This window comes from Geospiza fortis, unplaced genomic scaffold (assembly GCF_000277835.1).
Source record: "Geospiza fortis unplaced genomic scaffold, GeoFor_1.0 scaffold909, whole genome shotgun sequence".
Lineage (NCBI taxonomy): Eukaryota > Metazoa > Chordata > Aves > Passeriformes > Thraupidae > Geospiza > Geospiza fortis.
This window is the reverse complement of record NW_005054520.1, coordinates 671,396-696,858: the sequence shown is the minus strand read 5'-3', so window position 1 is coordinate 696,858 and position 25,463 is coordinate 671,396. Positions and strand designations below refer to the sequence as shown.

General features: G+C 44.8%; 2 protein-coding genes across 2 annotated transcripts; one reads left to right on the top strand and one right to left on the bottom strand.

Moving 5' to 3' along the window:
- Positions 1 to 14: 14 nt before the first annotated feature.
- On the top strand, positions 15 to 13,058 carry PPEF2 (protein phosphatase with EF-hand domain 2). The gene is made up of 16 exons (XM_031063645.1): positions 15 to 75; positions 3,174 to 3,301; positions 3,843 to 3,900; positions 4,383 to 4,558; positions 5,591 to 5,705; positions 6,546 to 6,592; positions 6,994 to 7,160; positions 7,244 to 7,280; positions 7,366 to 7,515; positions 8,200 to 8,520; positions 9,261 to 9,446; positions 10,070 to 10,212; positions 10,734 to 10,840; positions 11,753 to 11,916; positions 12,461 to 12,548; positions 12,779 to 13,058. The coding sequence occupies exons 1-16, from the start codon at positions 15 to 17 to the stop codon at positions 12,958 to 12,960; spliced, it is 2,130 nt and encodes a 709-aa protein (XP_030919505.1). The 3' UTR covers positions 12,961 to 13,058.
- A 1,370-nt stretch (positions 13,059 to 14,428) lies between these two features.
- On the bottom strand, positions 14,429 to 24,816 carry NUP54 (nucleoporin 54). The gene is made up of 12 exons (XM_005429049.2): positions 24,603 to 24,816; positions 22,578 to 22,661; positions 22,329 to 22,472; positions 21,471 to 21,700; positions 19,206 to 19,393; positions 18,541 to 18,737; positions 17,718 to 17,772; positions 17,096 to 17,189; positions 16,518 to 16,625; positions 16,029 to 16,148; positions 15,581 to 15,691; positions 14,429 to 15,251 (listed from the first exon to the last, which is right to left on the bottom strand). Exons 1-12 carry the CDS (start codon positions 24,799 to 24,801, stop codon positions 15,123 to 15,125), a joined length of 1,659 nt encoding a protein of 552 aa, XP_005429106.2. The 5' UTR covers positions 24,802 to 24,816; the 3' UTR covers positions 14,429 to 15,122.
- Between the last annotated feature and the right edge of the window lie 647 nt (positions 24,817 to 25,463).

The following is a 25,463-nucleotide window of genomic DNA, read 5'->3' as shown; positions in this document are numbered from 1 at the left end:
ATTGGTTGGACAACATGGGATCTGGTAGTTCTGTAAATGTCCAGTACAAGTACTCCCTGCAGAAGTCTGAAAATGGTGAGTGATTCTTAGAAAAGCAATCTTATCCTGTTTTCTCCTGCATGTGCTGTTAGGAGGTTGCATTGAATGTGTTTCTTCTCTGAGTGTTCTTCATAGCATTGAAGTGAGGCTCTGTCTTTGAGTATCCTGTGACAAGGATTCTTAGGTGTCAGGCAGAAGACAACAGGATTGAGGAAATAACTATTTAGACAAGGAGTGGGTTAAAATCCACCCAAGCCTAACTAGAGAAGAAAGCTACAGTTAGCACCAACACCTGCTGAATGAAACACTTGCTGGGTAATGCAGGTGTTTTGTCTGCTGACAGTGAGACAGATGTCCCCTGCTGCTTCTCCTGGATTATTTTCCAAGGCTCTTGCTAGTGCAGCCAAAATAAATCTAGTTACAAAGCAGGTGAGATGGTGTGACTACGTAAAGCTGTCAAGCAAAATGTGTGCATTTTGTCTAATTACATCAGCACAGTGCTCTTAATCTCTGTTAATAATCCAGATGTCTGTGGCTCTCAAAGTTGTGGTGATTTATTTTTTGAAGCCCTCTGTAATGGTATTAATTTTGTGGGTGTGTGCCTGTGTCTGCTGCAAAGCAAAGGGAGTTGATGAGGAAGACCTTAGATATAAGGTAGAGCTAAAAAGTAAATAGTCTTTTCCTTGTTTGAATCATGCAATCATGAGCACTGGCAGAACAGCAGGATGGGGCAAACTGTTTGCAAGTCTTTGGAGAAGAAAATAAGGATTGGAAGTGGGGATAAGGTTGTGACTCACACTTTTGTTTGCTACTATCCGCTATTGAAAAACTTTTTATTTAAGTTAGACTTACCTGTCACCCATAGCACCAGAGGTCCATGGAGCTTCCTAACAAATTCAGGGTTATTTTAAGATGAGCAAGTGTAACACAACACTAGTTACTTATTTGAGACCTTGTATTACATCTGATAGCTCAGGAACAGTTTCCCACAGCAGTAAACTCTCTGAGTTTGTAGCCTTTGGCTCTAAACACGCCTCAGATTTGACCACTTGCAGTAGGGCAGCTGCTTAGGACTTGGTGCCCAAATGCAGTGTGCCAGATGTCATCCCTGTCCAAGATCTGAAAGCTGTTTTCAAAGGACAGTGTTGGAGCAGAGCTGTTCAACTGGCCCTGCCTTGGAGTCTGGTTTAAGTGCTGCCACTTTGCTATGCTTTCAGCAGCTTATATGATACATAGTTTAGATCATCATAAAATGTGGATAAATCTTTCTCTTTCTTCTCTGTTGAATTTTTTTCCCAAAATGATACAAACACTACCAGATATAACTCACCCAGATAAACTGCTAAATTAGAATACCTGGCTTTTTCAATTGCACAGTCAGTCTCCATAAAAGCAGAGTAAAAACCAGTGCCTTGCCTATCTGGGGCTTAAATGCTGTTGATAGTGGTATTCATGCTAACTGTGCACTTGATAACATGTCTCTGATTGGTTTAAGTTTTTACTGTTTCTAAGGTTTTGGTTTTCATTGGTATGTGTGGAGTTATCACAAGGAATTTTTTCACAGCCAAGCAGATCAGTAAGCATTTTCTCAGCAAGAGAGAAGGCAAAGAATACAGAAGTTATTCCTGAGTTAAGGCTTGCCAAATCTTACCTTCTTGCCCACAACTTCAGGTTCTCTCATACCCCTGCTGAAGAGCAGCTGCATATCTTCCTTTTTTGCGCTCTGCAATTCCCAGTGCTGAAAGAGAATAATGATTTAAAAGGATTATTATTTTCAATGTATAATCCATTGAGATCCTTCATTAGGCAAGGGTTGCTGTCTCTTGTGCAATTAATGCAAGCTGACTGAATTAATATGATCTCTCAGTATAGAAGCCTCTGGGTAGGGGGTGAGGATTTTCCTCTTTTTAATGAAGATCTTCCCACACACCTCCCATTGCTCTCCCTGCTTTGGTGATGTGGCAGGGGAATACACTTTCTGCAGCAGGCCTAGTTCCCTACCTCTGTTGTTTCCCTTGGATTTTGAAGCCAGCTTGTGGATACAGCAGTCATCCCTTCCCCCCTCAGCTAAAGATGACAGAGAAGCGGTGTTAGAAGATGTTTTAAGTGTAGGGCTCACAGGTGGGGCCCCAGAAAGGAACAGGAAGGGATGCAGTGTAATCCAAAGAGAGATGCCAAGAAGCAGAGCTGGTCCAAGTGGGATCAAGGATAGCTAAGGAGGATGAGAGATTCTAGAGGTAAAATTTTGTGGCAGAACTTGAAAAACAAAATGTGAAAGTACACCAATGTACTTCACTTGAAATATGCACTCACCCCATCTGAAATAATTTTGAAGGGAACACACTGGAATTGGGAGAATACAGAGGCTGTGTTTAAAAGATCAAAGGGCAGATAGCCATAATTTGGTGGGAAGCATTGGTGTCAAGCACTGGTTGTAGCTTGAACCTCAAACAGGTACCTGGAAATTTTGGCATCACGTTCATTCTGTGCCATTAATGGCCAAAGTTCTGCCACCTCTTTGTCACTGTGGGTGTAGTTTTGTCTTTATTTTATTGTAAGGTAATGGTATGTTGATATTTATGCTACTGTAGAGTCCTTCTAAAGCTTTTCCACAACTGCAAAAGCTGAGGTATTTATTTGGCATAAAGAGAGATAGAAAATCCCCATATTTTTAAGGCTCTAGAAGGAAACTTGGTATCCAGTCTTCCCCCAACTCTTTGCATGGCCTCAGTTAAATTTCTGGTTTCCTGAAGACCCAGCACCTAGGGATGGTAAGAGGGACCTAAAAATGATGAAGGTAGGTAGAAAGGGAGGATATTGTCTAATAATATGGAAGAACATGCTAGGGCTTAGAGGCCTTAGTAATTTGTTGTTAACACTGGTGCTGAAGGAACCAGCAGCAATGGTTGGAAGTGCTTCGGAGGTCTCTGGGCAGACAGGGTCAGGTCAACCTCATGCAAGAAAGAAGGCAAAAAGAGATTTTTTGCCCTTAGGCACAAGAATACAATTCCTGGTAACTTTTTCCTGAAAAGGAAAGGTTCTCTTCCATGTTCAGGGGTGGGGAAGGAGCTGCTGCAGGTGCCTCAGATGCAGGCAGTGCTGCTCAGCAGCTTGGTTCTGTTCTTGTCCCCCAGCTTTCAAGGCAGCTGTCTTGATCCAGCAGTGGTATCGGCGCCACGTGGCTCGGCTGGAAATGCGCCGCCGCTGCACCTGGAGAATCTTTCAATCCATTGAGTATTCCTGTGAGCAGGATCAGATCAAGGTATGCTGCTGAGGAAAAGAGCAGGTAGGAAAACACATAGCAATGTGGTTTCTGTGCCAGACTCTGCCTTTTTGGGTGCTGGCTGGTCACCCTCTAAGTGCTTCAGTGGGCCAGGGACTGGGTTTCCTACCCCTTTTTAACCTGCTAATTCCCTGGCTGCTTGTGTTGCATAAAACAAAGTAATGAACCTCAAGAGCAAGCCCCAAGAGCCATTTAACAGAGCTTTTCTGGAGTCTGAACACAACAGGCAAGTCTATTTGGTTTGCTATGTTTTAACTTTGATTAAAATTCTCTTACATGGCTGCTTTGCAGGGAGAGGAAGGGCTCATAGCATACTTCTGCCTGTGGCTTGAAGGTAAAGCCACTGTTTTGACTTCATCTCTAGAAAGTCAAAACTTAAATTGGTACAATGAGAGTTGTTGTATGTACCAGACAGCATGAGGAGGGCAGAGGTAAAACTTCCAGAAAGATGATTATGATAGGTTGCTACTCTGTTCAATTTCATTCTGGGGTGAATGATGGGCTCTCCCTCTTCCTGCAGCTTCACAACTTCTTCAGTTACCTCATGGACCAGTTCACACCAAGCAGCAGCAAAGAGAGTAAGTTTGTGTGCTCTTTGTAGATGTGGCACCAGCAGCTCTGAAGGCTGCACCCTGTATAATTCATTGCCCAGTGCTGGGCAATCTTCTGGATGGCGCATGTGGCCAAGTCCCAAGACTGACAGCATCAGGATTAGAGAGTGAATTGTCTGGAGATTGAGGTGTGTAAAGGATGTGGGGCAATTCCTGCTCTTAGGAGCTGGAAGGAGGCATAAAGGTTCAGTATGTTGTCATGGAATGACAGAATAGTACACACTGCACATGGACATCTGTGTCTGCAGCCTTTCCCCCACTGCAAGTTTTGTAGCAGTGCCAAGCAGTACCCTGGATCCCTGGCTGCAATTGCTCCTGAGTGCCAGCCTAACTAAACAGCTCTTCTGTAACAAATTACTAGGATGGTACCTGGAGCCAATTAACTACTTTTTTGTCTCTTTTTTTTTTTTTTTAATTTTTTAAATCAACCCCACTAATCTGCTGCCCAGGGGATTTTATCAGTCGCATGTTCATAAGTGGGGAAAGTTACAAAGAGGCAGAGCTGGAAAAATACTGTGACTATGAAACCATAGAGGTGCCCGACTCCTACACTGGACCCCATCTCTCTTTCCCACTCCTCCCTGACCATGCCACGGCCTTGCTGGAAGCTTTCCAACAGAAACAGGTAATGATCTCAAAAAGGTACCATGCTCTCCCATAGTCTGAACAGGGGTGTAGGACAGATAATTTGGTCTTAACTTTCTTACCAAGCTCAGTTGACTGGAGTATAACAAGCTGGCTGGCTGTTAAACAAAATGGGGTTGGAAACTATATGGTATTTTCTAATGCCATAGAAACGTTCTTCCTGAAAATATACTCCTGACAAAACTGGACACTTTATGTAGGGCTGTACCAATATTAACATTGGTTCATTGGAATTTCATTTTTAGAGGGAAAAATCAGCAACAGTTCATGTTGAGACTTTTCATAATTTTTTGTTCAAATTTCTCAATTTGTAAATAGGTATAGGATGGCCCAGAGGAAAACAGCCAATTACAACGTTTTGTGCTATGCAACTTGGACTCTGGTTTAAAATGTAAATTGTGAGTTTTTTGATAAGGAAGTTGAGTACCACTCCAGAACTAACAAGACAAGCCTTCATACAATTGCAGTGTTCTGCTGCCATCCCTCAGCTGATATGCTGAGCTGCAAAATAGGCCAAAACATCGCTTCTCCAACGAGAACTTCTAACCCAAAGGTGTCTCATGTCCCTGCTGTATTAAATGCCTATGCCCTGGCTTTGAGCATATCTATCACTGCAGGACACGTGAAAACTCACAGACTGGTTCAATGTTGAAAAGCTAAGAAAGATCTAGAGGAGCAACTTTCTTACCTGTGATATTGGACTGGAATTTCTGCTGCTCCAGAGGTGGTGTGCCCTAGTGGGTATAGCCTTGTCCACAAGGTGCTGGGGCTTTAGGGTTGCTTTGCCAGCCCTCTCAGTGCTGAGGCTGGGCTGCCTTGTGCAAGTGTCCGCCATCCTGCTGTTTCCCACTATTCCCCTCATCCTGTTTGTAAGCCCATAGGTCAGTACAGACTGCCATACCAGGGAGAATTTCTACCATCCAGGCTATCCTGGTGGAGTCTTTACAGCCACAGTGGTGCTGCTCAGAGGCCACTGATTTCCTGCTTTAATCCCTTTACTTTCTCCTAGTAGCAGCTCCATGCTCGCTATGTCTTAAACCTCCTGCATGAGACCAGGAAGCACCTCAAGCAGTTGCCAAACATCAGCCATGTCTCCACCTGCTACAGCGAGGAGATCACCGTGTGTGGTGGGTCCCTTGCAGCTTCCGGGGTGGAATGCTCCTATGGGAGGATGGGGCAGAGAGAGAGTGATAGTGAGAGCACCATGCTCCCCTCTGTACTGAATGTGGAACACAATGCTCTCTATAAGCAAAGTGTGTGGTGCCTTGAGAGGCAGCTGGGTCTGTCTGAAATACCCAGGTGGTCTTTTTTTGTCTCACCCCAAACTCAGAGTTGTTTTATTAAACCACAGAAATCACATCCAGCTGAGGACTGGTCACAAAACTTGGTAGTGGTCTGACCTGTTCTGTGGTCTGGGATTATTTAAAAACAAAATCCTGGAGCCTTTCTGGGTGAGCACCAGCACGTGCATGCAGATCCAGAATGTCAATGCGTCTTTGCATCATATAAGTAAATTTGAGACAAAGCTTTTTATTTTTTTCCTACTCTAATGTTAAAATGTTGAGATATTTCTGAAAAACACATAGTACAGACTTTTGCATGCAGTCAGCCTCTGGAAAACAAACCTCTCTCTCCAATATTATGTTAAATGACAATTAGATTGCAATTTTGAATGCTAAGCTTTCTCCCACATAATGACAATCTTGTGCCAGGATGTGTCATCACAAGGGATAAATGACCAAAGCTTCTAAATCAGGCTTCAGCAGATGGTGTAGGTTTTTTTTTCCTGTCCTTCTGAGACTTCAGTTCAGGCCTTAAATCGTGTTCTTTTCCTCTACGCTTGCACTTCCCAAAGTATTTCTGTGCTGATTAATTTATAAAGGACCTAGTTCATAGCAAGTTAGGTATTGGTGTTTTTTTAAAGTCCAAGGTAAACATATTGTGACTCATCTCTTTGTGCCTGTCAGGAGACTTACACGGCCAGCTGGATGACCTGTTCCTCATCTTTTACAAGGTAGGCACCAAATTTGGAGAGGGAGGATGTCCAGGCATTGCAATGGGTATCCCATGGGTCATGTTGAGAAGTGTTTGCAAAATTGGGCCATTCATGTGCAATTCTCCAAGTCAATTGGATTGGCTTTAAATGGCTTCACAAATCAGTAGCTTATTCCCTTGCTGACTAGAAAATCTGATATTCATGTCCATTTTATTAGTACCAATGGGTGTTTTTCTAGTGCTGATACCAATGACAACTCTTTGTGTCTGCCAGTTTCACTGCTGGGGCCCACAGTATAAAGATGAGCAAGGGTCTGTTGTAACCTAGGACAGGAGTGAGAGGCTGTAGCTGGGGGGAGGGCATATGGACACCTTGGAGAGGCCTCTCTGGTGACATCCACCTGTTCCTTGCTTTTACAGAATGGCCTTCCTTCCCCTTCCAAGTCCTATGTGTTCAATGGGGACTTTGTAGACAGAGGCAAGCAGTCCCTTGAGATCCTTGTTATCCTCTTTACCTTCCTCCTGATCTATCCCAAGGAGGTTCATCTCAACCGCGGGAACCACGAGGACCACATGGTGAACTTACGGTACGGCTTCTGTGCAGGGCTGAGCGCCATGTCGAGGGCCTTGTGCAAAATCCCACTGAGCTTCCTTTCTCCTGTTCCTTTAGCTATGGTTTCACCAAGGAAGTGATGCAGAAATACAAGGTAGGCCTATGTTTGTGTCTTCTTTACCATGTGAGATATGCCTTTTAGAAAACTGGATGCTTTATCTCTTTTTTCTTTCTCTCAGGTGCATGGGAAGAAAATCTTAAGGATGTTTCAGAATGTCTTCTGCTGGCTGCCCCTGGCCACCCTGATTGATCAGAAAGTCCTCATTATTCACGGGGGCATCTCTGACACCACTGACTTGGACATGCTTGAGAAAATTCAAAGGAACAGAGTAGGTTTTATTTCCCAGTTATTGCAAGAGACAACAGTGTTGCTGATTTGTGGTGAGAAGCTAATTTCTACATGCCAGCTTAGCTGTTGACAAGACAAATCTAGCAGATGGTCTTCCTAGACAAGGTTGTGTTTAGGTATAGACTTTGGTTTGTTAGTGTGTGTGCAGGAGCTGTGAAGTGATGGAGCACTGTTGGTTTCTGGAATATGTGCTGGTGCTGAAGTAAAAATGCAGTGATGATGAGACATTGTCCCACAGTTCCTTAACATGTTTTTACCCCCTAGATTTCCAGAAGGAGTTTAATAAATCATTTAACTTGCCTCTGCCTCACTCGTTCAGTTAGGAAATACCCCTTTCCTTCTCCAAATAAAATCACAACTCTTGCATTAGTCATTCATGCTTCCTTTGCTCTGCTGCATAGTTCCCATTGCAGATGAAATCTGTATGCAGGAAATCAATGAGGAAGAGTGAGGTGTGATGGGTGTGAGACCCAGCTGCAAACCCAGGATGGCTTGTCTAAGAGGATGGCACTAATAGTTCCCCATAGTCAAGGAGCAGTTGATGGAAAGAAGAGAGTGAGGCTTGGAGGCTTGGATCACTTGAAGTCTGCCAGTGGAAGACATTAGAGCTGGAGGTCTGGGTTTCATGCTGTGTTATCAGCTCCATTTCTCTCATATCTTTCAGTTTGTTTCTGTGTTAAGGCTGAAGAAAAGGAAGGAATCGAGTGGAAAACCACAAATCCAGGCCATAAATGGGGAGAGCGAATCAGGCACTGATGCAGCTCCCAGGTTATCTCTGCAGCCCCAGTCAGCCCAGGCTCCCAGCACGGCCAACAGGCTGGAGTTCTCCAGGTGGCTCCGGCAGACGGTGCAGGAGCAAATTGACACGTGCCGCCGGCTGGTGGACATCAGCGAGTCAGAGCCGGAGGAGCTCACCTATTCCAGCATGGTGTCCTTGAAGGATGCGGATGAGCCGTGCTGGACTCGCCAGGAGGAGTGGAAGCAGGTGAGGAGTCTTAGCAGGGTCCTGAGCTGGATGTGCTCTGGGTGCCTCCTGCAGCAGATGGTCATTCAGTGGTAGGTGGCCAGGAAGGGCTGCTCTGTGAGGCCCTGGGGACGTTTCATTGGTACCTTTGTTACCTCCTGGGAGGAGCAGCTGGGGACTTCCTTTCCTTGTTTTTCCAGCCTGGGAGTCTCTTCTGTGCACTCTGAAACCTCTGTTAGTTGGTTGACATTACATGTGACCTTCCAGTGCTGCACACCTTTTCACTGTAGCACTGTATACTGAAGTCAGGGTTAAAGGGATTAGGCCTTAATCCACACAGTGGTTACTGAGTTAGCACTTGTATTTCTGGAGGCTATGGAAGGACCTGGCTAGAGAACAAAGGCATTTGATACTAAGCCTACTAATCTGGATCTCAGGATCTGTTGGTTGTTCTTGCCCTGGGACTTGTGTTTTGGGATGGAGAAAGACAGGCAAGGCTCTTGGACATCTTAATGCTAGCAGAGGCAAAGCTTGTATCAGGCCTGACTAATGCACATCCCTCTTTCCCCAGACACTTTGGATGTGCCTGTAGCTCATGGCCAACAATACTGCCAGTTTTGGGGTGGCCCAGGTCTGTGACAGTCTTCAACTGGAATGCAGGAAAAATGTTTGTTCCCTTGCACTCTGGTTATAGCAGCAGTGTAGGGAGGGATTCCGAGACTGAGCTGTATTTTCTTAGTGAACTTTGCCAATCCTTTCAGGTTTTAGACATCCTCTGGAGCGACCCCATGCCTCAAGAGGGCTGCAGAGAAAATAAGGTGCGAGGTGGTGGCTGCTACTTCGGGCCTGATGTGACAGAGAAGTTCCTTGAGAAGTACAGCTTGCAATTCCTGATCCGCTCTCACGAGTGCAAGCAGGAGGGCTATGAGTTCTGTCACAGCCGCAAGGTCAGCTGGGGGTGGTGTGAAGTGCACTTGGGTTTCCATCCTGCCAGGGTGGGGTTTCTGGGTGGGGGTGGCTGTCTCAGTTCTGCATTTCTTCCACTGGGGCTTTAAGCACATGCAAAATCCTTGAACAGGCTTATTGGGAGTTAACTGAAGTGTGGGGACATGGATGCACAGGCAAACTGCGTCCTTGTGTGTGGTGCTTGAGAAAATATCTGAACCCACTTGTGCCATGGCCCCCACTTAGTGCAGCTGCTCTTGCAGATGAGCTACAAAAGGGTGCTACTGAGCTGCTGCAGCCAAGTTCTGTTTTCAGAAGATGCAGTCAGATCAGTGGCTTCATCAGCGTACTCAGATTCTGGAGAGCAGAATTGCTGGGAGAGAGCACAGGAAAATTGCAGAAGCCCAACATGTGGCCAGATCCACATGTGACCAGTGCCACCCACAAGGCACTCAAATCTGCATGGCTTCCAGGCCAACTGCCACCTGGCTCTCCCTCTTTTCCATATAACATGGATGCTTTAACAGTCTGCGGACTCTGGAGGGGATTGGGTGTATTGTTTACATGTATATCAATATTACAGGATGAATATACTGATTGCAAATGCCCTTTTTTTTGGGATTAGGTGCTAACCATCTTTTCAGCCTCAAACTACTATGAGATTGGCAGCAACAGGGGAGCCTATGTGAAGCTGGGACCAGACCTCATCCCCCACTTTGTTCAGTACCAAGCAAACAAGACAGCCCATTTGCTCACTATGACCCAAAGGCAAGGCTTTCTAGTTGCTCTATTTGCCAAGTCAAAATTCCCAAAGGGAAAATTTGTGAGCTTTTAGAAAGTTTGACTCTGGAGATGAACTTTCACGTTTTGATTTTTCTAAAGAATAGCTCTACAGGAAGGATTAAGCTTTGTACTTGAAGTTACTGAGGAAAGCTCAAGGGTTGAGAAGGGATTATCAACAAAATTCCAAGTGGATTTTTCTAAATCTTGCTGATTTTTTTCAGCTTCTCTTTTCCATGTCAAGTTTTAACTTTTGACCTTTGCTGAAGTTTTCTTTTGAGTTGTTACTTCACAAATGAATGCAGGGACTCATGGCATCAGCGGCAGGGAACTGTGCCCTGGGCATGCAGTGCCTTGTCACAAGCACTGAGATGCAGCTGTAGCTGTGCAGAGCAGTTATGTGGGCAATCCATGGACAAGCCAGGTAGAGCACTGGGAGGGAAGGTGCAGTTTTTCTTGTGATTCAGGGCAAGTCTTTCAAGTGCTTCTCTCTGTTCTGCATCCTCCAGAATCAGCAGAGTAGAGGAGTCAGCCTTTCGAGCCTTGCGGGAAAAGCTCTTTGCTCACACCTCAGCCCTCATCAGTGCCTTCAAGTCCTATGACAGGGACAATACAGGTAACCCAGAGCTGAGGGACGTGTGGATTCATTGCCTGGTTGGATAGGACTGAAGGGACTACGTTGAGTTTGTGGCTGGCTGGGAGACTGCTCACTGACAGGTGTCACCAGTTGTCATGGGGAGGCTGTACCAGACCTTGCCAGAGGTCATTTGCTGTTACTCAGTCTCTGTGGATGCCTTGGAGTGACACCATAAAGTGGGGATGCTGAAAAAGCGGGACATCATTAGCCTGAGGTGCAGTAATTGAGGCTGGTCCTAGAAGAACCCCTTGCAGCTGAAGCCCGAGGAAAGATGACCTGGAACATGTCTGTTGTGTCAGTTGAGAAGGGCTGGGTGGTCTCTAGAGTCCTTTCATCCCTCAAGTCTAAAATCACTGGGAAGAGGAAAGCAAGGGATGTCTTCAATGGCAGTTGTCTTTGTCAGAGCCTTAAGGAAGGAGCTGAGAGTTCTGACCTCTGTGGCAGACAGGAGTGCTGTGTTGATGCAGTGACCAAGAGATGGTGCTGAGAACTGTCCACTGGTGGGCAGGGGAGAAAAGGGATATGGTGGCTGCCAGAACTGCTCATGGAGAGAACTGCTTTCTTGCTTTCTTCCCTGGCAGTAAAACTGTTCATAGGAATCCAGCTCGGTTGTTACAGCTGCTGCTGAAATGGGCAGTGGGCTGCAAATTTCTAATGAAACACCCAAAGTTAGTGTCCTGCTTTTGTTCAGATGTTTGCAGCCTCATAAGCCTTGATATGTTGCAATGATGAAAACCTTGGTGAGGCTTGGGTAGGAAGTGTATGTGTGCCTGCACTGCGAAATAATGCTGTGCTGTCAGCAGCACCTAGACTGTGTGTCACTGTTTTAGGCTTTGCCTTCACATGCTTTCCGCTACCTGTGTCCCAGAGGTGTCTCCCTTTTGTGTACAGGAAAGATCGCTCTGAGCAACTGGGCGACAGCAGTGGAGTCAGTGCTGCGGCTGGGACTGCCCTGGCGAATGCTGAGGCCGCAGCTGGTGCGCAGCGCCGAGGATGGCATGCTGGAGTACAAATCCTGGCTGGATGACCTGGCCATGGAGCAGAGGAGCCAAGAGGTAAGCACTCAGCCCCTTCCATCAAAGCATGATGTGAGCAGCTCTCACCACATCCCCGGCACATACAAATCAATTGTAATACAAAAGGACAGTGGATGCTTCCTGCATAACCTGAAATCACACTGAAGTTGATAGATAGTTTTGCCTGAGCTCAAATAGTCCTGAGGCACCCAGCCCATTTTTACAGAGATGACGGATGTGAAATCAAAATTTAGGGGTAGTTTGGATGTAGGCTGGTGAGTAGGAAAACTCACTCTCCAAGTAGCAGTTTCTTAATTACACCCAGCAAATGCAGCTCTGCAGTGGTTATAAAATGCAGCCTGGGTCATTGTTAGCCCAGAAGAGCACCGATGGGAAGGGACAAGTTGCTGAGTGTCTGTTCTGCAGCTGCACAGAGAGTCAAGTCATCACACACCTGGCTGATAAGGCACTGCTGGCAAGTTCTTGAGAGCAAAAAATATTCTTGCTTGTGGAGACATCTGCAGTAACAACTCAGAGACAGAAGAGGTGTTGTCAGGATAAAAACTGTGATCATGTCTTTCAGCACATCCAGTCCAGCTTGCTGGAAGTCATTTATCGAAACAGATCCAACTTAGAGACCATATTCAGGATCATAGACAGAGACCATTCAGGTAAGCAGGGGTGCAGGGGCTGTTAATCACTGTCTTCTGTGATCCCTTCTGCTCTGGAGTTTGCTTTAGTATGTACAGAGGTGTTTTTACTTAGGCTTGGGTGGTCCTGCTCCTTCCCACACTTCTGCAATGTCCATTTGTATTATGCCTCTGCTACTTTGAGCTGTGTTTTAGTCGGTGTTCTTCACATTAGGAGATCTAGCTGCAGTATGTAAAATGCTCCTCTGCAGGTCTCATCTCCTTTGAGGAATTCCAGCAAACCTGGAAGCTGTTCAGCTCCCACATGAACATTGAACTCACGGATGATGGCATTAACGACTTGGTTCGCAGCATTGACTTCAACAAGGATGGGAACATTGACTTCAACGAGTTCCTGGAAGCCTTCCGCCTGGTCAGACAGGGCCCATCGTGAGAACCTGCCCAGACCTGCCACATCCCATGCCTTGATTTCTACAAAGCCAGGACTGTCCCACCTAACCTAGAGTGTGCCTGCAGATGGCAAGCGGGGAAAGGGGAAGCAGGTGCTCAAAACAGACATCACTGTAGATGACAGCTGTGACCCATCTGGGGAGGCTAACAGGTGAAATAGATGAATTGTACTTCAATTCAGACGGCTTTTAAAAGAAGCTGTGTTTTAAATAGTTTTCTGCTCAAAGGGAAGATGCAACTTAGCTTCTCTTGTCAATGTGAGAGAATGTTACAGGTGTATTGAAGAGCAGTAAAGTGGAAGGCAATGTATTACTTGTAGGTAGCGTTTTAATGAGGTAGCACCTGTTTGATTGCAGCTTTCCTTTTAATAAACCATTTTTTTCCAGACTGCTGTTTCTTGGCTGTTTATTTCTCCTCTAGTTAACTCTGTGAGCAGCAGTGCTGTTCCAGTGATGACACCTGCTTCCCTGCTGGTGTTCCTCTGCTGTGGTAAGCTTGCTCTGGAAGTTTGGAACTACTAAGTACACATAGTAGAGCAGAACGTTGGGAAAATACCTCAAATGTGCAACACTGTCTCTAGCAGGGGGACTTGTTTAAAAAATCTATTGAGATAATTTCATTTTCAAAGCCCAGGGCAGTAGATCAAGTAGCTCCCTGGAGGGAGCCTATGCTGCAGGTTTGTTATTTTCAAAGCACAGTAGGACTCCAGCTTGTGAAGTGGGGTGGAATGTAAAGAGTTGGCAAAACAAGAAACAATGTGGTTCTCAAATACAAGCAGCACAGTCTAGCAGGGGCCTCATGGCAGAAGACTTAAGACTGCTACCCCAACCACCAAAAGAGAATTCTAGCCTCACTCAATTTCTTACAGAGCTCATTGCCCAGTGCAGACAGTTTATTAACTGGAACTATGCGTCCAAAAGGAAACTAATCCTGTTCCCCCTTATCTAGAGTTCCACATATGCTTTTTCAGTTGTAATGGAATCATGCTTCCACAAACACTCTCAAATGCACAATAGGGGTCCCAGCACATTGCAGCTGTATTTCTATTTTTCCATCCTTAAAATTTAATGAGTGGAATTCATTCTGATGGCTAATGAACACACTGATTTTGCCACTTCCATGTTTTTTTCTGCTGTACAAACTCCTACTGCAGAACACTGTTTTTTGTTTCAGTTATTTTTGGTGACTTTGGTACTGAGGAGAAAAGCAGGTCTCTCTCCATGGCATGGGGTGAGTAGGTACCTGCTTTCCAGCGCTTGCTGCCAGGTAGGATCTAGGGGCCACACCTTTCATTTTGGTTTGGGGACTGAGGCTGCCAAGCAGCTCTGTGACACTGGGTTTGACAGCCTGCTACCTTGCAGTGCCTGGAGAGAGTGAAGTGCACTTACCTGGAGCTGGGATGCAGTGTCACTGCTTTGCTGATGTCACTGAGAGCCAACACCACACACCACTTATTACAAAGTCAGACTGAATTTATTACTTTTGGGTGATCTTAAAAAAGGCAGAAGACAACGTCCAGACATACTGTTACTTAGAGGGGCAGCGAAGCTTTGTATAATTCATATATGTAAAGTGATCAAAACATAACCTTCAGATCCTTGCACTCCAAAGGAAGGACAGAAACCAGAAACATGAACTTTCTGCAGCTTGCCCCAGTAATTGACTGGTATTGCAGAGAACAACACAGTTACAGCAACAAACATCTCTGTAATGATTTTAGTTAGCTGTTTACACAATGGTGCTACTTGATTGTTCTGACAGAAACATGGAAGCAGGCTAAGCTTTCCACAAACTGAGTCATTAGTGAAACAATCCCCTCAGCACTGCATTTTTTAGGACAATGCTGTTGTAAAAAAAGAAGAAAAAAGGAAAAAAATGTACAATAGTACATATAGTTTTGTAGTAAAATGGTATCTGAACAGATTCAGTTTTCCTTCTTTTGTTAAAGCATATACAGCTTTATAAAATATAAACCTTCCAAAGGTCAATTTTAAAAGCTTAGAAGAGGCTTTGCTAATTCTAAAAGTAACAGACAAAATACCATTTTGCTCCTACAAGATATGTGTTTTATTTTACCTCAACAGTTTTAGCCTTGGAAGGTGAGCCATGAACTCCACTACCATGTTCTGTGTAAACCTCCACCAGTCAACTGAAGACTCCCCCTCGGATGGGAATGCTCTCGTTCAGCCCGTGTTCTATTAGCTTGATGTCCTCCAAATCATCTTTGATGATGCTGATTAGGTGACTCAGCCCTTCTTGCTGCTGCTTCAGGTGCTGTAGATAGTTCAGAAACCAGTGTGAGTATTGTTGAACTTCACAAACTTACTAGGTAATATTTCTCAGAAGTGTCATGACTGGTGGCATTGGCACATTGATAATCCTGGCATCATTTCTCTGAGGAAGGAATAACAGCACTTTCTGTACTAACAGCCTATCTCCACAGAGTGGTTTTGTACAATAGCTTGGTGCCCCAGCACTGAGACCAATTACAAGGATGACTTGATCAAACAAGGCAACATGACATTTTAGATCCAGTCAGTGTGTGTCTGGCTTAAATGATCAAGCTCAAAGAGTAGGCCAGGGTTCTACCCAGTAACACTCACTTGCTTGATTTCCCTTAAAAGGTCTGCGTCTATGTAATAGCGCTCTTCAGCCCGCACTGCTCCAAAGTGGTTCTGCATCCTGATCTGGGACATGAGCTCATTCAGTCTGCCCTGGGAAGAGAAACAGGCTTAAATCAAACACAACTCATTTACAGCTGCCACAGCTCCAGCATCTACCATTCCTTGAGTCTCCAGGGCTGGAAGCATTGCTGCTCATTCAATTTTTAGATGTTATGGAAGACATGCAAAGGGTAAGCGACTCCATGATTTCCAAGAACTCAAAACTACTGAAATACTATTGGCTATTCAGCAAAGAGCACGATGCTACAACCTATCACACTGAGACTGAAAGCCTTACACAACTAATATACACGTGTGGTTTGGAAAGCTGACACGTTTTCAGTGAGGAAATCCCAGAGGTGTTAGCCAAACACTGTCAGCCTCTCACCTTGAACTGTGTGGGTGCGTTAAGTTCACACTGAATTGTATCCAACTGTACACGAAGCTGCTCCTCATCTGCTTGAATGGCATAACCACTTTTCCTTTGGATCTCCTGCTTTATTAGCACCTACAAAAGAAGCCTTTGACGTTCATTAGAGAACACTTGGCCCATCCTTCTCCCCACCAGCCCATCTCTACATCTTTTTGCCCTTCCTCCAGCCTGTTTCTCACTGGATTTGTTGTGTCATTTAGTCTGCTGCTCTAAGACCTCAGGACAGTCCTGTGGTTTTGGTGAGAGAGAAGGTTCCCAAGCACAGCAGACCTGAGCTTTCCCTGACAGCTCTGCCTGGGAATGAACTTAAATAAACACCGGTTAGCTGAGGTCAGAATAATTTTCAGCACTGGCCTGCACGAGATGGAACAGGTTCTTCTTCCCTCTGAGACTGCTTGTGGCACTACAGTGTGTCAAAGGACTTATTTAGATTATCCCTGTTACCTGCAAGGTTCTGTGCGAAAGCGCCATCAGTTTCCTTTTGTATTGTGCAATTTTTGCCATAGTTGTTGTTTGGTTTTTCTGCAGCTCACTGATATCTTCTGATATTATCTGCAGAGGAGATGGGAGTCAACTGGAAGCCAGAGAAGTTTTTGATAACAGAACAAGGTAGGCCTGATTTAAAACTGCAAGCTTCATGATACTACACCACTCAGCAACTTGGTGTCCTTGACCCAGATGATTTTAGAAAGCTTTCTTCTACCTCTACTGTTCTGCTTTGTATTTATTTTCATACACAACTGGGATTTTCAGAAGGCACTGGAAAATTGGTTGCCCCAAGTTAAAAGTTTGTGCCAATGGACTTAATGGAGCGGGTGTGGATTAGCCTGTAACAAAACAATAAGCCTGGAACCTGAAACAAATGAAAGCCAAACCACTCTGCTCAGTTTTTGGGCAAAGATCTATTTAAGGGATATATTAAGACAATGGTTCATGTTTCCATTTTGAACACACAGGGCCAGGTGCATTTAATAGCGCATCCTTTGTCAACAGCAAGTCACGATAAAGATAAGCAACTTTACATCTAATCGAGTTTGATGCTGTTTGGTCATCTGATCCTGGACCTTCAATCTTCTCAGCAGTTCCTTGAAACCCACCATTGGCACAGGAATAAGCCTAGGAGAACACAAATATTTCTTACAACATGTTTCTATACTGGACACACCAAACATGATAAGGGTTAATAATTATGAAACAGAATCTAATATAAAGTCACAGATTATGTTGATCTTTTATAAATTAATACATAACCATATTTTCTTTTGCTTAGAGTCCTAACTATTCCTCATAACCTGTTCCTTTTTAATAAAGACACCAGCCCAATTTATCTGTAACCACTGGAGATAAGGGTTGCAAAAAATAAGTCACAATAACTAATCCATGTAATGGAGGACACCACTCCTCCAAGGAACCCAAGTAAGACTCTTTATCCTGACAGTTCCTAAGCGCCTAAATGGGTAAAGGGATTAAGATAGGCACCTCCAGTAATCTTCACTGCTTTCAAGGGGATCAGCACTTGGCCAAGTTGTACTCGAGTAACTTTCTCACAAGTTATCTGAAGGGTACTATGCAATTATTATCTCTTTCTCCCCTGTCCAAGCCTTGTTGCAATATTTCAATACTTGGACATACTGTTTGACTTACTTATCAGGATCGGGATTATCAACTTTGGCTTGTTCCCATATAATAGGATCAACACCTGAAAAAAAAAAAGGATTTTTAGTAGGGCTATCTGAGAGATATTACACCTGCTAACCAGGAAAAAATACTGCGCAATACACAAGCCCTATGAACTATGCTAACCCAAATGCCTGTTGCACAAATTAAGGTTAATTAAACTAGGGTAGTTCTTTAAAACTCCTGGTCCTGAGCAGGGACAGTAAATTCAGACCCAAAGGCCGTCAAGCACTGGTTTGAAAGCAGGGGAAAGGGATAACCCATAGGTGCTCCCATTGGATAATCCATACTTTAAAGGCAGAAGTTCCTACTGTTCCCATTATATGCCACAATTGGGTCATCTGTCCTTTTGAAGTTGTTATTGTGTGAAACAAACAAATATTTAAAAAATCAGTAACTAAGTGATCAAAGTACCAAATCAGTTGGCAAAATAATCTCAGTAGGAGTTAGCTCTGACTTTTCTGCAAGACTAGGCCCAGTGCCTTTTCCAATCCAGATTTCATAACCTTTCACATCCTAACATGGACACATATAAAAGCTATAGATACAAAGGTAAGTCATCTAATCAAATTACACTAAAAGCCCTTTAACTACTCTAAAACAAAGCTATATGTGCAAAGCTCTCTGTGGCCACACAGGCAAGCTAAGAGAGCCATCTGAAAACTGCAAGCGAGTACAGGACATGATTATGCTGATTTTTAACTTTTCTTTTTTCTTATTATTTTCACAGGTGTTCTCCAGCTGACACCAGCTTTTTCCCTGGAGAGCACAGAAGGCCCAGCCCACGCACCAGCAGGAGGGTTCTGCAGGAGCTGCTTGACTTGTGCTGGGGACAGCTCTGTCCTGGCCATGGACAGGCTGACCCCCAGCTGCTGCAGGGATGATTTGATGTTGGCTTGCTCGAAGTGGGCATAGAGGGTCGTTGCAGGAACTCTCCTGGAGGTGCCGTTGGGGGAGCGCTCCACAATGTAAATGATCACTTCTGTCCTGAGCGAGGTAAAATGCGGAACATCAGGAAGAGGTCAGCAGCACGAAGGAGGTAACACAATACACAACCACCCAAAATCCAAGCTATCACTTCTCCCAGCTGACTTTTAACTTCTTTACCAAATGAGATGTAAAGTACCAGTAGCTGCAGGGTTTAACACAGCACGGAAGAGAGAGAGAGAGAGAGAGAGAGAGAAAAGCTGTAAATACCATTACATTCTCAGCTCTTCCCAGTTTTACTAACCATATTCTATGGTGATACTAGTACTACATTAAGAATAACCTAAAATCTCTGGAAAGGCACTGGACTTAATGTTGTAAGAAAAACTATATGAAGGAATAAGAGATACAAATCAAAGTCAGGATGAAGAGATCTAAAATCAAGGAGAAGGGGAGACAGTAGACTTAGGCACCCAACCCTTTCTAACATGAAATATAAATGGGCAACCCTGTGGGAAGTTCACGTACTGGTCATCGGGCATTGTTTTAACACCTTCGACATTGACAGTGAGGGTCTGGTTTCCTCCCAAAATTTTGTGTAGTGATTCTACGAGCTGTTGCTGCTGGCTTCGAATATCTGCTTCTTTTCTGTTAAACACCAAGACCACGAGGCCATCTTCATCTTTGTTGTTGGGCATTAAACTGTAACCCACAGCCTGCCAAGGAACACATGAAAAATGAAGGTATGTTACTTAGCAAATGCATATCCTTGTGGCATGAAGGGGAGGGGCTAAATCCCTCCGTTTTTAGAGTAACTGGTTTCAAATTTAACTCACAATTGATTCAGAGCTGCACAAACATGAAATCAATCCCCTCTTAAATCAATCTCTCAGCCATCAGTACAGCAGCTTTTGAAACAGTTCGGATTTTTACAAAAAGTTCCTAAGTATCCTTTTTACATTAGGGGAGTTGCCAACATAGCAGAGCTGACAGCAATCAGGAACATTTTAGAAACTGACCCTTTTTCCAAATTGCAAATGAAATCAGAGGATCAGACTTTATTACAAGCAAAAACAGAGTGGCAGCTTTCACCTCCTCTTGCCTATCAGCTGTCACCCCACGCTGGCACTGGTGACAGGGTGGTGAGTAAGGGCTTGGTGAGGCCCTGACACTGCACGTGGGTGGGTGACCTGCACCTTTCCCCTCAGGAAGAGAGAAATGAGTTGGGGATGTGCCCAGGAGCTCGGTTTTGTCAGCAGAGGGTAACCCCCTGCCATAGTGAGCCTCGCAGAACCAGCCATCCTGCCACGGAGCACAACAGCGACAGCTAAGGAAGAATTTGTTTCTAAGCACATGACACCTCTGGTATTTCTGTTTTAAATAAATAACTTCCACAATCTCTTTATGCAACACAGCATTCTCAAACTAGAACAGATGTATTTTACTTCACTGTGGTACTTCAAACCGCAGCCTGTAACACATAACTTAGAGCAGCATGCATTTCTTGGTGTGGAGCTGCATGCTTCTCATGTGTCCTGGAGCTGGAATTGTGTACATGTGGAACCCTTCATGTAATGCTTCTTTCTTATCTGATGCTGGGTGTTTCAGTGGCAATAACCAAAATAGCTTATGATGCTCTGTTCCTATCCCTGTGCCACCTTCTCCCCTATTTTTTGTAGGCATCTTCACTGGTGGCACAGATGGAACTCGTCAGTATTTCACTTATGGCACGTGAATTCATGGCATTAGAAACGCTCCAGTCACAGGGACAAGAGTAAACCTAGTATCTGGTATTGTCTAACCTCAAGACTCTTCTTTTTAGTAAATGAAACTCTAAAATAACCAACTTTGCGTCACACAACTTATAATGGGCAATTTTTCAAAGCTCAGAAACTGTGAAAGCAATTTCAAACAACAACTTACAAGAAAATAAGCTTTCAGGTGCATTGCTAATAAAATGTTCAAGGTAACACTGAAAAAGGTGATGCAACAAAACCAAACATTTTTTAGGCAGGCACAATTGCTGCAAAAACGTTACAGAACTTTCATAATGTACATAATCAACACTGGACTTAATCCAGTATTAACCTACATTCAGGACACAAAGTTCGCACTCCAAAGGATCAGCTCAGGGAAGGAGGGTGTCACCACGCCTGCCCCAAATCCCCTTACAAGCCTGAGGCTTAGCAAGACAGTCAGCAGGTGCAGGATTTGCGGAGGATGGAGAGCCACGAATTTGTCAACATGAGAAGCAAGATCTGGAACTGCTGACAAGTCCACACAGGGAATGGAGTCAGCATGAGCACTGGCAAGGATAAAGGCTGGTGGATTTTAAACCTGGCACAGGCCAGGTTCATAGAGGGTTATTTTAATCTAGACAAAGCAAGGAAGAAAGACCCTGAAGTTCTTATTCCAAATGTTCACAGTTTCTTTCAGACAAGAAGGTTATTTTTAATTGTTTCTGTCTTATTGTAACATACACAGACACACATTAAAATTAATTTCCATAGATCTGTTCGAAGTACACACACACTAACCTGAATGCTAGTACATGAAATTGTTACTTTCATGCTCCACATCTGGGCTCATTATCTAGTCCCTCCACACCACCCAGATTTCCAGCATCTTCGAACCTTTTAATGAGTATGCATCAGAACTGTGCAGATTACCTGGAAAAATACTGTTTCAGAATACTCTTACCAGTGACAAAGTCTGGTTTAACACCCATGAGCTGCTCAGCCTCAGCAGAGTAAGGGATTGGCGCCCTCTGCGGGCAGCTGAACCATGCCATACCTTAAACCTGCAGAAGGGGTTTTCCTGCGTGAACTCCACCGGAGCGATGTTGTTGTTGAAGTACCCTTTGCCCGTGCCCCAGAAGGCCTGGAGCTGGTTCCATTTGGCCAGAATGGCATCCCTCTCATCTCCCAGCAGTGTCGGGGCCGAGAGGGCGCTGGCTGTGTTGATGAGCTGGTTGGACTGAGCAGGGGTCTGGGCAGGCTGGTTGAACAGCCCAGTGCCTAATGCTTGGGTGGGATGAAGAGAAACAAATGAATCCCTCGATCAACCGTGATCATGCTATCACCTATCATTAGCATCACTTCTTATCAGATTCTGAGAAGCAAAATAAAACCACCGAACAAATAAATGAATTAAAATCAGATCATGTTTCTTAAGTGTCTTTTTACAGCCATTCATCATCTACAACAGAAGCTCCTGAACAATACATTAGAAGAATTTATTTTTTTTTAACGAGACACATGTATTGATCCATGTCACCATCTGGCACCCTCAATACCTAAATCTGAGAGGCAGGCTGGCTGTTACAAACTTAGTAGACTCAGAGCCCGAAGCTGCTTATTATCCAGCTCCCATTTAAATTAACCTCAATGCCTTTTTCCTCCCCTTTCTAGTAATGCTGTGACTGCAATATCAGTTCTCTAACTATATTCTACCAGCATTAAACCAAAGGGGTAAATATTGTTGGAAGCTCAAGCGTGAAGCTCAGAGACTTGCTTGAGCTCTAGTTTAAGAGTTTAAGTGTTAAACAGCCACCTGTTACAATACACCTCTGTCCTATTATCTCAGGAACAGAGGATGGCAGTCTTGTGCTTTCACTGCTAAAGGATGGGTAAATCCAAAGGCCATACTCACTGGTCTGCTGCTGCTGCTGCTGCTGGGTTCCAAAGCCTCCAAAGCCTAGCCCAGTTCCCAACCCACTACCCAAGCCGGTTCCAGTTCCTGTGCCAAAACTGGTACCAAATCCAAAGCCTTTGTTCTGGGTACCACCAAAGAGTCCTGGAGAAACAAGTACATGATTACTGAGAAGAAGAGCACAGCAGCCCTGCAATCCAAAGCACTCCTGGATCTGCTCTGCAGGCAGTCAGTCCCTCAGTCCCTTACCGCCGGTGCCGGTGTTGGTGGGAGCAGAGAAGCTGAACGCCGGTGCCGCGCTGGTGGTGGTGGTCCCAAAGCCTCCGAAGGCACCTGCCGAACACAGACTGCGGTCAGGCAGCGGCACACGGCCCCGGAGCTGGGCACAACACAACCGACCGCACGCCTCGGGGGTTATGGCAACAGGGGCTGACAGACGGATGGCACATGGCACAAGCATGTAGTTCACACTGAGCATAGGCACCTCATCGCCCAAGGAAATGGGGGAGAAAACACGGACCACAAAGCCACAACTTGTATAGTGTGTCACGAAAGCAAATAAAAAGGCAGCAGTCAACTGACATCTTGGTCCTTTACCAGAGGGATGTGCTTTCCCTAGTGACAGACACAAGTAACAGCACTATTTCTTACATTTGTTCTCAGAATACTTCTGGTCAATGTCACTACTAAGTGTTTAACAAACAACTCGATGTTTTGTGAACTTTACAAACAGTCCTAACCTCAGGAAACCTGAGGCCAGACACATACAGTTGTGTGAATTTCTACAGGGTCCTTTTTTTTAAAGCCTTGTTTCCCAATGATCATTCCCGTTACACCTCATTTAGAGGTTCAACCAGTAGTATAGGAAGATGGATGCAAAAGCAATCGGCCTTCCACAGATTTTCAGGAAACGCAGTCACTGGCCAGCAGGAGAGGACCTAAGTGAGCGCCCGAACTCCGGTGGTGCCAATGGCACTGGCCTAAGGTGCAGCCTGTGGAGCGCTGACCTGCCTGGGAAAGCAAGGTCTCTGTGTCTCATGCTGCTTTTACACGTGCTCAAAAGACAAAAGACAGTCTGCTACAAAGGATTTGTCACAAAGGTGCTGCCTCTCCTCACTCACATGTCAATAGCAAAAAAAAAAAGACCTATTACACTCACAGTCCTCCTATCCACAAACCAAATGAAAAGCATAAATCAAAGCTGATATGCAAGGGCATTTTATTTCCATGCAGCAAACACTTTGATGTGAGTGGGCACAAGAAATTGTTCCCTGTAACATCCATGTTTCAGTCCTGCCAGCGAGCAGGACAGCCTGGCAGGAGCACCAGCAGATAACACCATTTTTAGGTACCTTTGTATGCACTGCAAATTTAGTCATTCTTTCTTGAAAAGGGCCTGAGACTACAAATTCAATACCAAAGCATCAAATTAAATATCAAATGGACTATCCATGGTCTCTTCTGGCGCAGCTCAAATGAAGCCAGTGAAGAGTGTTCATAAATAAACCCAATGAGACCACTGGAGTGCACAGAACAGATGAGAGGTGCTGACACAGAGAGCAATGACACTGTGGGATGGACAGAATTCCTATACGAGCAGCAGCAATGGGACCCTCCGGGCTAATTCCACACCTACACAAGCACTAGAAATCCATCCAGTCCCAAGTTTTCATAGGGAATGGGAAATATTTGAGGTGAAATGGTATCAGCTGATGGCTCAGATCTGATGGATCTCCATACAAAGGGCTTCCTTGGCCACCCCCCAGTGCCCCCATCCCGTGCAGGCCTCCCTGGAGAGCTGGGGCAGGGCGGTGTTGGGACACTCGGCGGCTTTGGGGAACGGGTCACAGCTGGCTCTGACTTTGTGCCGGTCGTATACAATTCGTTTCTGCACAGAAACTACTGAGGTGTGGTGTGTTCATGACAGCCAACGCAAGGCCGATGAGGAGACACGGGGAAGATGGAAACATGACTGCAGTAGTCCAAGAATCTCATGTCAGGAAACAGGGAAAAGGGACCAGCTCTGGGATTGCTCGGGATCACCTGGATTCATTGCCGTTCCAGAGACTTTTGCCTACGGGGTTATTTTTCCTCAAAAACTATTCCTCGAGAATTTAACAGGCAAAACCCCTCCCATTCCATTTCCAGAGCTTTTATGGCCAGTCTTCACTGGATATGAGGATTAGTAGCGGACACAGATCCCCAGTGAGGGATGCAATTCTTGGACCCCTGCTGTAACATTTACCACAGAACACGTATGTACGCATTATCTACCTGCGCTTGCCAGACTGTTACCAAAATTGAAAGGTGGAGTTGAGGTAGTGGAAACACCGAAATTCCCAATATTAAAATTCACCGCGGGATTAGCAGTTAATCCGAAACCCCCAAAATTAAACCCACTGGCAGTGGAGTTTGCAGTTTCAAGCCCACCAAATCCTGACGAGTGGGAAGCAGAAAAAGAGCAAGGCAACATTAGTTCTGAGTGAAAAGCAGGTCCCAGGAGAGAAAAGCTGAAGCATTTTTCCATCACCATGAGCAAGACAGGCAGAGCTAGACACAAGAGTAAAAGGTATTAACTGGCATTAAACATTATTTATTGGAAACAAGGAGGACACTTAAAAGCTCAACACACTGCTGCTGTAAAGACACTATTTTTTAATTATACCATGCATAAAGCAGCAGCATTTCCCCACCTTATTTCAAAGCCTTATCTCTGTGATTCAGTATTCACATTAACAGTAATTTTTAACAGCCTAAGACTGCTCAATACAGCTACATCTGTGTTAAGTGTAACAGATAATGTCAAAATTAATTCATAAACTATCAGGAAGGCAAGAGCAAATAATCTTCATACAAATAATACACTCAGATACATGACAGCAGAATAACCACAAAACTCAGCTCCAGCAGCTGAGGCACCACACAAGCCTCAGCTACTCCAAGGCAGACTTATCCAAGTTCTATTGCCAAAATCTGCCCACCTCAGCCTTGCTGGATTTACTGATGCACCCAGCACCCCTGGGATGCAGCTGAAATGGTTTCATGCTAGACAGACAAGGGAAGTCCTGAGGTGTGATCCCAGATTTCCCTCTGACATTGGTCTGTGAATGTCATAAACCTTGCCACAATGTACAG

Coding starts and splice junctions, on each gene's coding strand:
- PPEF2 (XM_031063645.1), top strand. CDS start 15: ATGGGATCTGGTAGTTCTGTAAATGTCCAGTACAAGTACTCCCTGCAG. Junction 76..3,173: donor CCTGCAGAAGTCTGAAAATG/GTGAGTGATTCT, acceptor CTTGTCCCCCAG/CTTTCAAGGCAGCTGTCTTG. Junction 9,447..10,069: donor AGTTCTGTCACAGCCGCAAG/GTCAGCTGGGGG, acceptor TTTTGGGATTAG/GTGCTAACCATCTTTTCAGC.
- NUP54 (XM_005429049.2), bottom strand. CDS start 24,801: ATGTTGCCTTGCTCTTTTTCTGCTTCCCACTCGTCAGGATTTGGTGGG. Junction 19,394..21,470: donor ACCCCTTCTGCAGGTTTAAG/GTATGGCATGGT, acceptor GTTCCTTGGCAG/GCTGTGGGTTACAGTTTAAT. Junction 16,149..16,517: donor TTTCGCACAGAACCTTGCAG/GTAACAGGGATA, acceptor CTTCTTTTGTAG/GTGCTAATAAAGCAGGAGAT.